General features: G+C 40.6%; 1 protein-coding gene across 1 annotated transcript in view; it reads left to right on the top strand.

Moving 5' to 3' along the window:
- The first annotated feature begins 1,020 nt into the window (after positions 1-1,020).
- gnav1 (guanine nucleotide binding protein (G protein) alpha v1) overlaps positions 1,021-16,079 on the top strand; it is a 34,607-nt gene continuing 19,548 nt past the window's right edge. The window contains exons 1-5 of the mRNA XM_026170155.1: positions 1,021-1,805; positions 2,024-2,115; positions 12,503-12,595; positions 13,099-13,259; positions 15,270-15,398. Of these exons, the coding sequence (XP_026025940.1) occupies positions 1,676-1,805; positions 2,024-2,115; positions 12,503-12,595; positions 13,099-13,259; positions 15,270-15,398 (605 nt within the window). The 5' untranslated portion in view covers positions 1,021-1,675. The remainder of the gene's footprint in view (positions 1,806-2,023; positions 2,116-12,502; positions 12,596-13,098; positions 13,260-15,269; positions 15,399-16,079) is intronic.

A 16,079-nucleotide genomic window follows, 5' to 3' on the forward strand; every position in this document is an offset into this window, starting at 1 on the left:
GTCGACACTCCTAAGAGATATGAAATAAAAATTCAGAATGTGTGAATTTTATTTCACAGTTATTTCCTCTGCTCTTCTGCCTGGTAGCAGGCTTCTTTTTAGCTTTCAGTTTGGAGGTATCCATGAATTGGCATACCTTTTTTATTTTAACAATATCTGCTCATTTTAGCAGTTTTTTTTTTATCCAAATATGACCCATATACCGTGTCACTACACACTGCATTTTCCTCCTATGCAAAATTTAAAAGTGACTCAAGCAAGAAAAGGAGAAAAAAACTCTCAGCATATGTCATTACTTTTTCATTTGTGTGAGCTTTCATTATATTCAGCAATAACAATATGTTTTATTCAGCTCTGCAGAGGTTTTGACTTTTTGGTCCCTTTAACTTTCCCTGATGATGAGTACGCCATTAGACAGGCTGACCTTCTTCTGACTTGAATAAAAAGCCTTTCTTTCATATGCAGTGAGTAAAAGCCAGGCGTGAGGAATGTGCGTGTCCTGCAGAATCAGTCGAAAATGTGCAACATTGACTCAAAATGTGGGACAGATAGAAAAAGACTCAATGTTGCACAGTCTCTCACAAAGAGGGATATTTGATCAGCCTAGGTACAAGTTGTCTCAATGAGATCGTCTGATCAAATGAAATTTGAACTAATATAAAGGCAAAGTATTCAATTAAAATGTCTTCATATTGAACAGCTAAGTTTTTTTTAATGGAAAATAATAATTTTAAATTCATACAAAGGCTTTTTCATTTAGAAACCACTCGTTATTTCTAAATGCTCCAAACACTGATATGAAATAGTTCGCATTTCACAGTAGAAGTGTTTTTATGGTTACAAACACCCTTTTGTTTTGTTGCACAACCTGTTAAACCACGTATCTGTTTCTCTCTTTTAGGAGGCGGATTTTGACGAGCTCATAAACTGTAAATCCCAGCATGCCTTTGCACAACCTAACATGATAACTGAATATACCTGAAACGTCCTACCTGTGCGTCATCGTGACGTTACGCAAGTCGATTGTGTTTTTGTAGGCTACAATTAAAGTAAGTGTTAACAGCTGAAAAGTAAAGAGAAATTAGGTCTATAATGTAGTAAGTGGAGTTTTTTAATTACGTCACGCCTATTTTATTTTTCATGAACAGGTGAAATACACAGAGTAACAGCAGCACTTCAGCACGTCGCTTCGCAGGAAGTCCAAAGGATTTCCATCTGGGTTGCGGGCAGCAGGGGGCGGAGGTAGTGTTTTTCTTTTTTTGGATGAGTTGGGGTCTTTGCCAAGGCGGCAGGACAGAGTTTGAACTGCTGCGGCGGAAAGCGGCCGAGCAGATTTGCGGTTTCTCTCTTTTTGTTTTTTAACGCCCAGGACAGGCGCTGAAACCTGACGCTAACTGGGGGGAAAGCGCTTGTGGCTGTGCGTAAAATCAGTTTTGTCTCGAAAGTTTGAAATAACTCTTGGAAGTTTGAAGAAGGTTGTTTTGGCAATGGCCTGGACTTTTTTCTTTGCCGAGGTAACTCCTCTTTTCGCTCTGCCGGTTTAGTTTTGGAGTAGAGGCAGAGCCCGAACTCGGAATATGCAGCTTGTAGAAAGAAAGTCGGACTGATCCCAGGTTGGATTGCCCTGCTTTTGTTTTCTCTCTGGCCGGGCTCGTGGAGGAGATGCGCGCTCAGGATGGGACTGTGCCTCGGTACCGAAGTTACAGAAGAGCAGAAGAAGGCGAGGATACACAGCGCCAAGATAGACAGAGAACTTTACGAATCTGCCAAGCGGGAGATGAACGTGGTTAAAATACTCATTCTTGGTGAGACTGACAGCTTTAAATGAACCCAGCTGTTGATGATTTTAGTTTAAAATAACTCAGATATTCCATGTAAACTTTAATTTTTGAAGCACAAATCCTACTTTGACACCACACTTTGATTTTATAGATAACTTTTACAAATAAAGCCCGATCACAGTTGAACACACAGTAAAACAAGTTTTAAAACACTTTTTTAACCATCTCACGTTCTCCTACAGGTGCAGCAGAGAGCGGCAAAAGCACTTTGGTGAAACAGATGAAAATCATCCACAGTAATGGCTTCACCAAGCAAGAGCTGTGCACCTTCAAGGTGAGAAACACTCTCACGCTCACCCTGCCTGTGTTTTTATCAGTTTATTAGCATATAGTGCTTCCACTAAGCTCTTGTAGAGAATCTAAACAAATGCATGACTTCAAAAGATCAGTATCACGTGTGGGGTTAGAGCACGGGTGTCATCTATAAGGCCCGAGGACCAGAACCTGGAACGGCAAAAACTCAAATCCGGCCCGCTGGACAGTTTTGCAAACATGATAGAGGGCATAAAATGTAAGTTTTACAGCTTTTCCTGCTGATAAAGACCTCTCCAGTGATTCATACCACAGCACAGACGTTAAGTAAAAGAGAAATGATTAAATGGCAGAAAAGTTCCCTTTTTTCACTTTCTACTATAGAAATCTTGGTTAAAAAAATTTCATCAATCATAAAAAACTTTGCTTATACACACAGGCCACTGTGGGCAGTGAGCTACCAAAAATGTTTCTGTAATTTTATGCATTTATCATCTAGAAAAAATGAGATGTACTTTCATATTATTTAATTAATTAATTAAAAAAGCCATTGCTCTTCCTTATTCTATATTAAAATATCTCAGGAATTAAGTATGTAGTTAAACATCTTTGCAATGACAAAAGGGGGAGTTTCATTCGTCCAGCTCACTTAAGATGAAAGTGGTCTGTATGTGGCCCTCAATGTAAAATGAGTTTTTCATCCCTGATTTGGAGTCTAGTTTCCTTTCAGGTAATAACATGACTTCGACAAAGAGCTGAGATTATGCTGCAGACACAGGAATGCATTTCAGTTTTTTTTTTTTTTTTTAATGATTAGAGAAGAGATAGAGATGAGATGGAAAATGAAAGCAAAGCCTGGTTTTCCTGCAGGGGGGGAGATATCTCATGATACCCAGGATCAGGCACAAGTTGGTATGCAGTGATTTGGCTCACATCTGCTCTTCCTTCTGTTTGTGTGAGAGTGACTGAAAGCCAAATTCCTCTGTTGTACTAGAGGTTGGGATGGGGAGGGGAGAATGGAAACGGTTCAACACACACACACAGTTTTTTCTCCCATTAGCTTGTTTTTAACGAGGGCTTATCCTCTTTGACCTCTTCTCTTATTGTTTTTCCTGATTTTTACTTTGCTGTACTTTGCCCTTCTCATTCTCTTGCTTCTCCTTGCTGTGTTTAATGATGTGATGACAGGAAGGGTCTTCATCATGCTTCAGTTACCTGTTCTGTCTCCCAGCAATAACAGTCCTGTCAGTGGAAAAGTCTGACAGTCAAACCTCTTTTTAGATTGTGAAACAGACCACGAAGCTGAAAAGAAAGTTAGGAGGCTGGAGTTTTTCTTGAACCAGTGCTGACTATAGTATTCATTTAAAATAAGTTAACCGGATGTCTGGATAGAAGTGTGTGTGTGTGTGTGTGTGTGTGCACGCATGTGTTGGAGAGGGGAGGGGCGTCCCCTTGATTTGCAATAACTTCGGGAGCAGTTAATTGGCCAGGATCAGCTACTGTCCACTAATGCTTTATGGCCACAGACTGTATATAAAAGATGGACATGGCTAGGGTTTTTGGGGGGGGTTTTTTGGGCTCAGAAGTGACCGTGTCTTAGCTATAGAGAAATGTGTCTTCATGCTAGCTTGTAAACTTGCTTTGTAATGCTGTAAAGTTGGGGATTTTTAATGTGGGAGTCTTTGTTTTGGGAATTTACCTCAAGTGGCCACTTGAGGAAATGCAGTTTTTTGGGTTTTTTAAATTTTACTTTTATCAAAACACAGAAAGGAGAAGAGAGTCAAGAAACTGAGTGTGAGTCTGCAGAGGTACTGTCTGCCTGACAGGGCTTTGTATGTTCACACAGACAGAATACCAACAGTACAGTTGGTTTAATGTAGGTATACATTAATGAGGCTAATCCATATACTATGCTTCATTCAATTTTTTTTATTTTTGGCAGGTACAATCCTCCATACATCATTTTTTGTTTCATAAATACATATTTGATTTCAGCGTTACTTTGCATACATGCTTCAACACATTTTGAGTTCCAGTTGCACCTCTCTTTTGTCATTGCCGGTGTCAGTTGGGTTTGGTTTTGTTCTCAGGTGACGCCCTTATTTTAAAGTGGAAAAATGACACCAACCCACAATCCTGCTCTTCCGCCCCCCTCCCTTCCCCTGTCGTCCCAGCCTCCCACAGCAAACAAAAACACGCCCTCTTCTCTCTCACACACATGCACAAAAATACACAGATGAGCTCATCGCTCTTTCACCTATTGTTTCACATGTGTTTGTGTTTATCTCTGACACATTGCCCTCTTTTTGGAATAAGAGTCCGTGCTTCCATCAGTACAGTAGTAAACACCTCAACCCTGCCTTGACCTGAACAGATTATCCCTGCTCCACTTTGTTTTTTCTCTGATGAAATATCATCTGAAGCAAAAGCCAGAAAGGCATTAAGAAAACATTCCTACATTTCTCTGCGTGGCTCTTAGGTTTGGGTTGTGTTAGGACCATGACAGGACAGCCTGTTTAGAAGTAATAAGTGGAGGAAAGGTAGGACGTGGGCTCCTCTTTGTTTCATCCCTCTTTTATTTGCAGCCCAAGGCCGTGGTGTGGTTTTTACTTTGGACATGCCGACGGGCAGACATTTTTTCCTTTTGTTCCCTTCCAGTGCACACAGCTCTGTTTTTCTGTGTGTGTGTGTGTGTGTGTGTGTGTGGGTGCACTGTTGATGTAGTAGTTTTTATCAACTGAATTCGTATTTTTGAGCCTGTAATCTCGTCTGTTGACTCAGGTGTTTCACTAAGAACCTTTGTCAAGGACAAGTTGCTGGAGAAATGCAATAAATCTTTGAGCTTTTTCCTCAAATGTGACTACAAAGCCTGCAAGCAGACTCATGCTACACTCTTATACTTAGTTACTCATTGTTAAAAGAAAAGTTGGTAGTTAATGATTAAATATCAGGCCGCTGCCAGTTAAGTCACATTCTTTGTCGTGGTTTGCTCTGACACGAGACATGTGCTAATGGCTGTTAATTTTCTGTGCTCAGTGAGCTGATCCAAACGCCGAGCTGGACCAGGACAATAGTTCAGTGTAACTGGACGGATTTAGCGATTATGTTGTTGTAATGGGACTCATAATGTCTTTGCTGACGCACAGTGCAACACAAAGTTTCCGTAATACTTTGAACTGCTGAATCTAGCTGGAAACAGAGGTTCAAAAGGTGTAACAGGCTCTGTGGATTTCTATCTGGTGGACTTCCTTTCAAAAGGACACACAGACACACACACTGGTAAAAACAAGGTGTCACTTTACTCCTTGAGAGGTGAGGTAAAGCTGATAATGAGTTCAGATTACCATACAGTGACTCCTGTAGGCTGCAGGGTATGTGCTCTGTACTGATTGGTCAAATGCTCTGAAATGGTTAACAGTTATCACTTGAAAAGACAATGAGATATAGTGATATCTGCACACAAAGCACAGATGTCTCCAAAGGTGTTCATCACCATTGCTGGTGAAGCATCTCTGTATATTGGCATGATCAAAGAGAGATGCAGATAATGCATGAAAACAAGTTACCAGAGGCAAATCTGCAGATGCCTGCAAAATGGTGAAATTTGCTTTTAGGAGGAAGCCACCGCCTGGATTTAACCAAGCAAATGGGGATGAGCCTTGAACTGTATAAAAACTTTAGTCACTGGTATGTTTAAGTTGGTGACAGGTTATTTAACCCAAACTGGTGCAGTGAGTGGCTTCTCATTTCCTAAACTAAAGACAATATGTAGGAAGATGAAAAAAGAGCTTCTCTCTTTCAGAAGGGTTAAATAATTGGCATCAAGCAAAGAACTGTGGAAGTGACTCAAAATTCTTTATTGGGTTAACATCTGTCCCTCCATCCATCCATCCATCCATCCATGTATGTCATGGGGCAGCAGTCTGAGCAGAGAACACTCAACATTTGTGAAAAGCTACTTTTACCCTTTTTGAAAAATGTCATTTATGGTCTGTTTGGCCTGTGAACATTGATGGGTTTTCACCTACAAAATCCCTCCTTAGCTTTTCTTCCAAAATCCCAACTGCATGTTATTAGTCTTGGATAATCTATGTGCTCATCGAATGCTGATTGGTTGACGAGTGGAGCAAGATATGGAACTAAATGGGAGAAGTGTGAAAAAAGAATCATCAAAGATAAACAACACAGCATGAAAAGCAGAAGCGGCGAATACTTTTGTTTTTTTAAACACCTGGTTTCACTTCAGCTTGCTGATGGACCAACAGCAGCACAGGCACGAGTAGCCCACATAATACAGTATCACATAATTTCTACACTGCCTCTGTCAACAACAAATACTCTCCGCAGATAGACGGGCGGTCCGTGGGTGCCTTAGCGCTACCTGTGCTCAAGCATAAAGCAACCAAAATAGTGACTTCATGGAGCACGAGAGGTTGTTTTCACACATGGATTGGTCACCACAGAGCCCAGACCCCACTGAGAATCTTTGGGTTGGAAAAGACTTTACACAGTGGACTGACTCCCATCATCAATACAAGAGTCTCGGTGAAAAAATTGTGCAACTTTGGGTGGAACTAAATGCTGTCACATTGCACAAGTTCACTTAAAGGATGCCACAGTGAGCATCCTGCTACTCTTCTTCTCCTCTGTAAGTGCTAAACTAGAATAAGCTGAGTCAGGGAGGACGAACTGGGAAACAATTGATAAAGACAACAAAGGTGGAGAGGGGGAAGTGAGGAAGCACAACTGAATCACTACCCTGAGACGAGCTGTAAAGATAGAAGCATGAACTGTGACGCCTCTATAGTAAATGCTTCCATTGTCTTTATGAAGCTTTGATCACTTTAATTCAACTTGAAATATGAGAGTTCACCTTCCTCACTAAGCTGCATGTGTGTGTACTCCTGAACTTCTAAAAATATATCGATTGTGTTGCATTTTCTTGCTTTTCAAACTAAGAGCACTGATTTTTGGAGTCCTGCATTATTTGCATTCATGTTTACTTGCTAGCGGCTCTTTTTCTCTGCATCTGCTTATTTCAGTTCATTCATTTAGCTCCAGCTTCTTCAAAGTGAGTGTCAGTCGGTGCAGATCAGTCACAGGTGTTTGATTTGGTTTGTTAGGCTGGTGCAGAGAGAGAGTGTGTAGGTGCTGCTGACTGAATCGAGAAGTATTTCAAACTCAGATCTGAATAAACATTTTTCAAATTTTTTTTGTGAAAGTCCACAAAACATAAAAGCATAATTCGCACAAACATAACTGTATTTCTTGTATCTTTATGACCACATGTGTTGTGCAACTGTTTTTATTCTGAAAGCGTCTACACACCCACACACATGCTTTCACTTACGCTACCTGGTTAAACCCAATCCTTGCTGGAGTCACTTGTGAGGTCAGATGCGAGAGTAAAGGCATGTTATCGATGAACAGATTCAATCTGTTTTTGCTGTTTTTAAATCTAAACAATTTAAATAATTTAAAACAAAATGAAACTTTGTCTGTCTTTTAACCAGTGACCCTGGTAAAAAATCTGGTGAAAATCATCAAATACAAGTATAAGCAATATGTCTGAGAGCTTTTTAAAGCCAATTATCTGCCAGACTTGTGACTTCCATTTGTTTTTGTGGCCTTGATCCGTTACTTTGATGAAGCCCACAATGCTGAAACAATAACCTGTTTGTTCTCATGGGAAAGTAAACTAGTGTAACTGAGATTTGTGAACTATTTCCCTGAAGTTTCATATTAGTGCTACATTTTACCTTTGAGCTACTCCATCTCCGAGAACCTGAGAACTCTGCTTCAGCTCAGTTTCAGCCCGGAGCAAACACAAAGTCCTCATTGCTACTTTGTGTATGTTGCAAAATGCTGAAAGTGGTAAACATTGAAGATGATCTCCAGCTTCGCGACAATAAATATACCTGTGAAAAATTTGAAAATGCCAATAAAGACATCTATTGTCTAAAGGAAGACACGCAGTGCTGTGAAAATTATTTGCCCCGTCCTGATTTCTTGTTTTCTCGCATACTTGTTACATATTTAAACATTTCTCCTATTCTGACGCTGCCTACCTTTCCTAATAGCTTACAGCTTTATACCCCTCGTCACACATTGACTTCTACTGCCGATCAGTCCTCTGAATCTCCCTTCCCCTCAGCTTTTCTTTTAGCCTCTTCATGTTAGCTTCAATCATTAACATCGTCCTTTTATCAACAGTTCTGGTTGTTATCTTTAATCATTTATATTTATGTTTTAATTTAATTTTTTTTTTTTTTTTTTTTAAACTATGTCTTTTGTTGTGTTTTAATTATCCCAGTTATTTTACTGATTGTCATGCAACACTTTGCTCAATGTTTGTTGTGCTTAAATCTACCTACACTGCTGTGAAAAATTATTGGCGTCTTTGCTGATTTCTTATGTTTTGCTAATTTGTCGTACATATAGATACTAGCGTAAATGGGCTATAAGTGGGCCCCGGACCATCACACTACTGCCACCATATTTGGCTGTTGGTGTGATTTTCTTTTTATGAAATGCTGTTAGTTTTATGTCAGATACAATAGGATCCAAATTTTCCAAAAATTTCAGCTTTTTGGGGAAATATTCATTAGTCCACAGAATATGTCCACAAAAGGTTTTGTGAACCATCAGGATGTTTTCTGTGAGATGAGACTTTGTCCTTTTTCGAGCTCTCCCATTGATGCCATTTTTGCCCTGTCACTTTCTTATTGTCGAAACATTTATCCTGACTTTAACTGAGGAAAGTCAAGCCTGCAGTTCTTTAGATCCCAGACTGACTTCTTGAGTTTCTTTAGATACATGATGTTTTTCTTTTTAAGATATTTTAGCCTACTTCACTTTATCAGACAGGTTATATTTAAGTGATTTCTTGATCCACATGTCTGGTGACAAACATTACTTTTATTTATTATTAAAAAAAAATTTTAATGGGCACTTTTGGCTGCTCCCTTGTCACAAGTGGTTGCCACAACTGGTACCGACTGGGTTAGGAATGCTATTTGGTGTGTCTCTAGTTGGAATTGAACCGGTGACCTTTCACTTGGCAAGTGAATGCAAAGTGTGAATCTTTGCCTTTTAATAAGCATTAGTAACCTCGATATTTACCCGCACGTCCAGTTTTCAGTCTAAACTAAAGATAATCCGGCTCCTTTGTCATCTTTCCAATAGGGACACAAGGATGTTGTACCAATGGGACAACCAGTTCTTTTTCTTCCTTTTACAGATTTAACAAAGAAGCTTGGTGAGTTTTTAAGATTTCTTGTGTAACCATGCCGTATTACACGTCACTGTAACTGCCTGGTCAAAACAACCCCTCGACTCCGGTTATGGAATATCGCAGATGAAGGCTGGTTGTCTTCTTGTTGTTTGCTTGTGTGCAGCTGTTATCTGTATCTGGATAGAAACAGAAGATGTGCTGTTGTTGTCATTTGAAGATTTTATCGCTTGAAGCTTTGCAAGCGCCCTTGTACCATACGGGCCGTAGAAAAAGGTCATGGTTTGGCTTAAAATACAACAGCTGCCACTTCTTTTAAAGCTCAGTTTTCTTGGTTGCCAGGGTTACACATCTCCACTGAAGGGTCTGAATAACATACGTCCTGCAGTTTAATGTCCGTAAACGTAAACAAATGGATTTCTTTTTTTGTGAATATTTCAGATTTTGCTCTGACACAGGGTTGAATACACAGGCCACAGAAAAGTTGTTTGGCAATAACGGATAACTGAGGTTTCTCGTGTGACATCATGTGGAGTTGCTCAAGAGTTGTCTATCATATTGGAAGTGATGCAAGCGCTCGTTGCTACAGAAAAACATGTATTTCCTGACTGGTTGGCAGTGGTTTCTGGAGGCTGCTGGCTCCTGCTGGGTGAAATGGTTGCATCAAAGGTGATTGCTTTGGTTACTAGCAGATTGCCACGGCTGCCTGTAGTTTTTTTATGTGCAAATACTTTGTAACTACTAGCCAAGCTTGGAAATGGAGAAGAGTTGTGCTCTTTGGAATATTTGAAATATTTTGGCTGCAGGGCAGAGGCACAACTTTCACTTTGAAGTCGAACTGTCTCCATTTCTCGTTTGCGTTCACGCTTTTCACAGTTTCACTAGAGCTCGGAAAGAAGCTGGACAGTGTTTGCAGACGAGTCTTTCACTTCCACTACAGCAATATGCCAGCGACCAAAGCAATCCCATAGTGGTTTTTACCAGCTGGCAGGGGGAATAGTGGTTGCTGTGACTGACCGGTCTCTAGGCTTGTGTGACTTGAGCCTACATTGTTATCACAGTTGTCACACCTCCAAAATAGGTAACCACTTAATATCACATAGTTAGTGGTCTCGTGTCTGTAAAACCTCAGTCTCTTAAAGTGCACATGTATCCATATAGAGGGCACATATAGACACTATTTGTACACTACTCTGCCCAGTGCAGGCGTGAATTTCCACTTCGAATGACCCCCATGAGCCAATGAATCTCGAAAGACTCATAAATATTAAAATTATAGTAATTATTGGAAATATAATCAAGTTTATATAAACTCTGTTAAACCTTTTGAGCTTTGGACAAACAACAGCATGCTGTCTATTGTGCCATACAGGTTTGAAATCAGAAGTGACTGCAGATGAAGTATATATTAACATATAAACATGTGATGTTGTTTTAATTGAAATTTCTTCTTCATAAACATTTCTTTTCTGAATAATATAAGCTGTGTATAATTCAAATCAGCTGCCACTCTCGGTCTTCTCCGACATCTCTGACATGCTGACATATCTGCAGCCAACAGCTGTTGATCAGCAGGGCGTTGGGAAACTGTTTCCTATATTACGTTTGTGCACAGCATGCACACAAAGGTCTGTGTATTAAAACACTGCTTCACAGCACTGCCGCTGGTCGAAAAATACAACAGAAAGAAAAATGTAAATATGTGAAGTCGTTCATCTGTCTGAAACAAGTTTCCTTCTGATTGGCTTCCTCATAAAAAAACAAGTTTTAACACAAGTGGATTGGGCTGTTGTGCTTAAAGCCAGAGTGTTGTCCCTGAGATGACCATACATAATAAGCACTCTCAGTGATATCATGCAGACTGAAGACTAGAAAAAAAAGATGTGAAACTTGAGTGTGTAGTGCAGTCTCACAGAGATTGTTTGCATACATGCTGATGTCATTATGTGGAGGTTTGAGCATCAACCGTTAGAACAGTTTCTGTAAAAGAAATAAATAAGGACTAGCATGTTTTCCTCCATTTTCACTAAGTGACCTAACAAATCTGAGCAGCTCCAGGCGGATATCTTTTTTTTTTTTTCCTATATTATTTGTTGCACATCTCAAATCTCGTCCCTTTACCGGAAGCATTCTGATTTTTAGTGAAGTTCACGGTCATAAAGCAGGAAAAACTGAACACATTATTTGGTTTTTAAGACTCAAAGTGACAAAGTTATTGTGATATTAAGTTGTATATCTCTGAGTGACTTTTATTGTGAGTCAGAGGGAGACGAAACACAAAGCAACTTATTTGTGATGCAAGTCAATGCAGGGCTGTTTGCTCAGCTCTTCTGGTGAGGTGAAGCCTTGTCACCTCTCTCTCACACACACACACACACACACACACACACACACACACACACACACACACACACAAAGAAAGAGGAGAGCAACCAGACTGTGGTAGAATTGTGATGGAATGTGAAGCTTATCTTTAGTTGGTAGCAGATAGACAGAGACAAAAACTCATATATATATACACACACACACACACACACACACACACACACACACACACACACACAAACAACCTGAGTTAGTTCAAATCTCCAGGTGTGTAAGCATGAATACAGATTTTTGAAATTAGTTTAATTTATGTTGTTCAGGTGTATTTAGGATCTTATGCATCACATTCTTTCTATGTTAGAGGACTGGACATGCTTTGGTGGGCTAGTAGTAGTAGATTTATTTATATAGCAGACAGCACAATCACTTAATCAAGAGGATACAACCAAAACAAGTTTATAACATTCAGTAGAATCAGAGGAGAATCATCTAAATGTCCAACAGATGGGGATCCCAGCCACACTCAGATACACTGACTGGACTCAACTAAGTTCCAAGTACCAAGTCAGGAAGGACATGAGTCAGGTCTCAGAGGTCCACAAACCTGAACTGGCAAAGTATACTATCAGGGGTTAACCACTCAGGGGCAGTGTTTGCCAGGGTTGTAACATGAGGAAAACTGGGTGGTTTTCCCTGGTGGGTAGCAGCTGCTTTTTGCAAATGAAGATGTGATCAGGAGCTCTGATTGGTGAAAGTCAGTTACAATACAAGATCAGAGAAGAAGCTTCAAACAGCTCGATAGTGCCTTTTATCCTGTGGTTGAACTTGACCTCTGCTCTGTGCTCTTTGGCAGCCGGCAGTGCTCGATAACCTCCTGACCTCCATGAAATTTGTCCTCCATGGCATGGGCACCCTCCGCATCAACCTGGCTAACAACAGAAACAAGGTACTCATGTTCGACTTCTCTCACCTTCAATTTTGGTCTTTTTATTTTCTGTCGTTGTCATCCTGCTCCTGCCCTCTTAGAGTTTTGTGCTTCTTGTGTCTCTGCACGTCACCTGGATCACCATTAGAGGGCAGCATCTTAGCACTATAGCTACACAGCTTTCATTGAAGGAGAGCATAAAGTTAGGCCACTGGTGGGTGGTTTGCTTGTGAGGTTTAATTTAATTTGAACTTTACTGTCAAAGTTATCAGAGTGCATGTGTTTTCCACCTACACAGCACATCCTGCTGGGCAATGATGACCAAAGTATTTCCTCTATTAGATGTCATCAGAATGTGTGTGTGTGTGTGAGCATCTCTTTGTGTATGTGTTTGTGTGATTAACAAGTCTGGATGTGGAGACAGACTCATAAACTTTTCTATCATTTAGGCTTCCTTCTATCTGACCAATCGCTCCTCCCTGATCATTAATCTGAATTTCTGTCTCCCTGTTGTCTTCTGGCAGGTTCACGCCCATTCCGTGCTGTCGTGTGGGCGTTGTTTTGACGAAGACCAGGTGCTCTTTCCTTTCCTGAGCCATGCTCTGTCCTGCCTGTGGGCCGACCAGGGAGTGAGGGCCGCGGCCGCCCGGGGATACGAGTACGAGCTCAATGACTCGGCGCTGTAGTGAGTACTCCTCGAGAACAGACTCACGCTGTGCTGAAGAGATGCAGGGGACTAATTAGCTGGACTTAGCAGTTGATGCTGAGCCATCTGCTTACTGTCACTGGGAGTTAATGTCTGGAGAAAGGAAGAAAGTAAACAGTGCAGGAAGATAGACCACAGTTTGGAATCACATATACTTCCACAACTGTTGTATATCTTAAAATAAAAGCCATTAAATACATACATAAACCAGATATTATTTTAGTTTTGGATGCGTGTATGAAGGAGGAAAGGCATTTTTAAAATTATCAGTATAGGGAAAAAATTGTGATTAGACACAAAAGTGATGACACCATAGTGAAAGCAAAGAATTGAGGCTGAAGCCTGAAACTAAGAAAGTAGAGTGTGTGAAACAGAAATAAGACAGAGCGCTGACCCACCAGGAGGCCGTCCGGTCTCATCCTCCGCCCCTGTGAGAGGCCTCGCTTTGGGGTTATCTACACCGACAGGACTCTTGGTTCCTACTGAGAACCACCATGCATCACCTTCTTGCAAACACACATGCACACACACACTGTGCTTCTATAGTACTTATGAGGACTCTTATTGACACAATGCATATATTACTCTTTGATCTTAATTTGTGTTTTCTTAAACACAAATTAAGATATTTGTTGTCTGCTGTCATTTGTTGTGATTGGATTCACCAAGTTTGCTGTTGAAAACTGGATATGCAGAAACTTGAAAATGAGGACAAACTAAAGACGAACACAAAGAGTGTGCACTGACGATAAACATGATATTTAAAAATGAAAACACAGGTTGCTACAGTGGGCAGCTCGGTACCAGGTGCCCTTCCTGACGCAACCACAAATGGATTCAATTGCAATAATACCACACACAACACATCTTATAATTGAATTTGACTGATGCCATTACTGTTGTTATGATTACTATTGTTAAGTCAAACCATGTAAAAATACTGCTGGTCTGTCGATTCAATCAAAGCCCTTTCACTGATTTCCAATAAAAAGGCTTGTTAGACGTTTCAGGTGTTTCCAACTGTTAACTGTGATAAACTGGCAACAGTTGCAAATCTCTTGCCATCTGTTAACTGCTTGTACGGAGAGTCCAGCCAGAATGTCAGAAATTTAAAACAGAAATCCCTCCACAAATGGTGACGAAATTTCTGCAGGATGGCGAATTAACCGGAAAATAATATAGTTTCTCAGCAACTTCGCTTTTGCATTTGAATAAAACCAGAACGCAAACAGCTGGCGAGCAGCTGAGTCGAGTCATCGTCTGCAAAAAGATGCTTTGCAGATCACTTGCAGTGCAAAAATCTGCATTATATACAGTATTTTGAGGAATTGCAAACAGATTTTTATTTTTTTTTTTAAATTGCTGGCTTTGTAAAATAACGACTAAAGCTCAAAGTGGTCCTCACAACAACAGAAGTACCAAACAGGCTCTTGCATGTTGTTTGCCCTGTGTAACATTTTTTTTTTTTTTATTTATTTTTTTTTAGCAGCAGGATGTGTGTCGCTGTCCAAGAAACGAATTCAGGATGACGGGTAGAGAATGTCACAGTCAGTTCACATAGGTGGAGATGCCATCGTGTGAATGTGTGTGTAAAAAGATCACATTTTACTGAAGGCGCACACACACACACACACACGATACAGTTGATTACACTAGCTGTGTAAATAGCTAATCTGTGTTTAGAAGCTGTGCCTCAGTGTGTTATTATGGTAAACCACAGTGTGAATATTCATCGTGATCAACCGCTGCGGCCCCTGGGGCTTCAGCCTTATCGCTGCACACCCAACACACGCACTCAGCCACACCAAACACACAGTGTGTTAGCCTCCACTCCCGTAAGTGATACCTGATTTTTCTTTTGATCTCAAGTTTGTTTTCAAGTTATTAATTTCCCTGCCGCTCTCTTTCTTCTTCCCCTTGTTTCTCCTGGCTCTTTAACCTTTTTGCACCCTTCCCTCTGTCTTCTTCTCCTTCCTCCTCCTTTCCCAGTTTCTTTGAGAACATGAGCCGCATCATGTCTCCTGAGTACGTGCCCACAGAGACAGACGTCCTTCGAGTACGACTGAGGACGACAGGCGTGATAGAGACCCAGTTCAAAGTCAACCACCTTATTTTCAGGTAGTCACTTTTCTTTTTTTATTAAGGTGAAGGATGATTCTGCATACAAGAACCGAGTCACTCAGAGCTGCTGTTGTCAGGTCTGCTCTTGACTTCTGCAGGGAGCGCCTGTCGTACCGACTTACTTCACTTCTTTAGCTGCGACTGTCTTATCTCAGTCTACAGCCATATGATAGTCCTGAGATATAAGATGGAGATGGGCGGCTTCATTCAATACGTCAATACGACACCTATCAGTTGGCTTTATGCTCATCTACAAACACACACACACACATACGCAGAAGCATCAGTGGCTCGGTCTTATCAGTGGAGCAGCAGAGGGCAGGTATCTGAGCTCAGGAGACTGCTGTCAGATGACCATATTCATCTCTGATCAATGGGCCGTTGTCACATAATACCACCTTCTTTATCATCTTCCTATGGCTGAACTCATTTCCTGAAGCCACTGACGGTCACGACAGGGCAATAGGTACTAATGAACTTGATTTTCTCTGCAGTGTGACTAATGCAGAATAAATGTCACTAAAGGAAAAAATAGTCATTTTTACTTCATATCGATGCAGTTTTATTAAATATTCAACGCCTTACTTAAACGGTGCTTCATTTGATTAGTGACACATTTTTTTAAATATTTATTATCAGATTTTTTGATAAATACTCTTTTACATTTGTCGTATGACT

This window comes from Astatotilapia calliptera, chromosome 6 (genome assembly GCF_900246225.1).
Source record: "Astatotilapia calliptera chromosome 6, fAstCal1.2, whole genome shotgun sequence".
Classification (NCBI taxonomy): Eukaryota; Metazoa; Chordata; class Actinopteri; order Cichliformes; family Cichlidae; genus Astatotilapia; species Astatotilapia calliptera.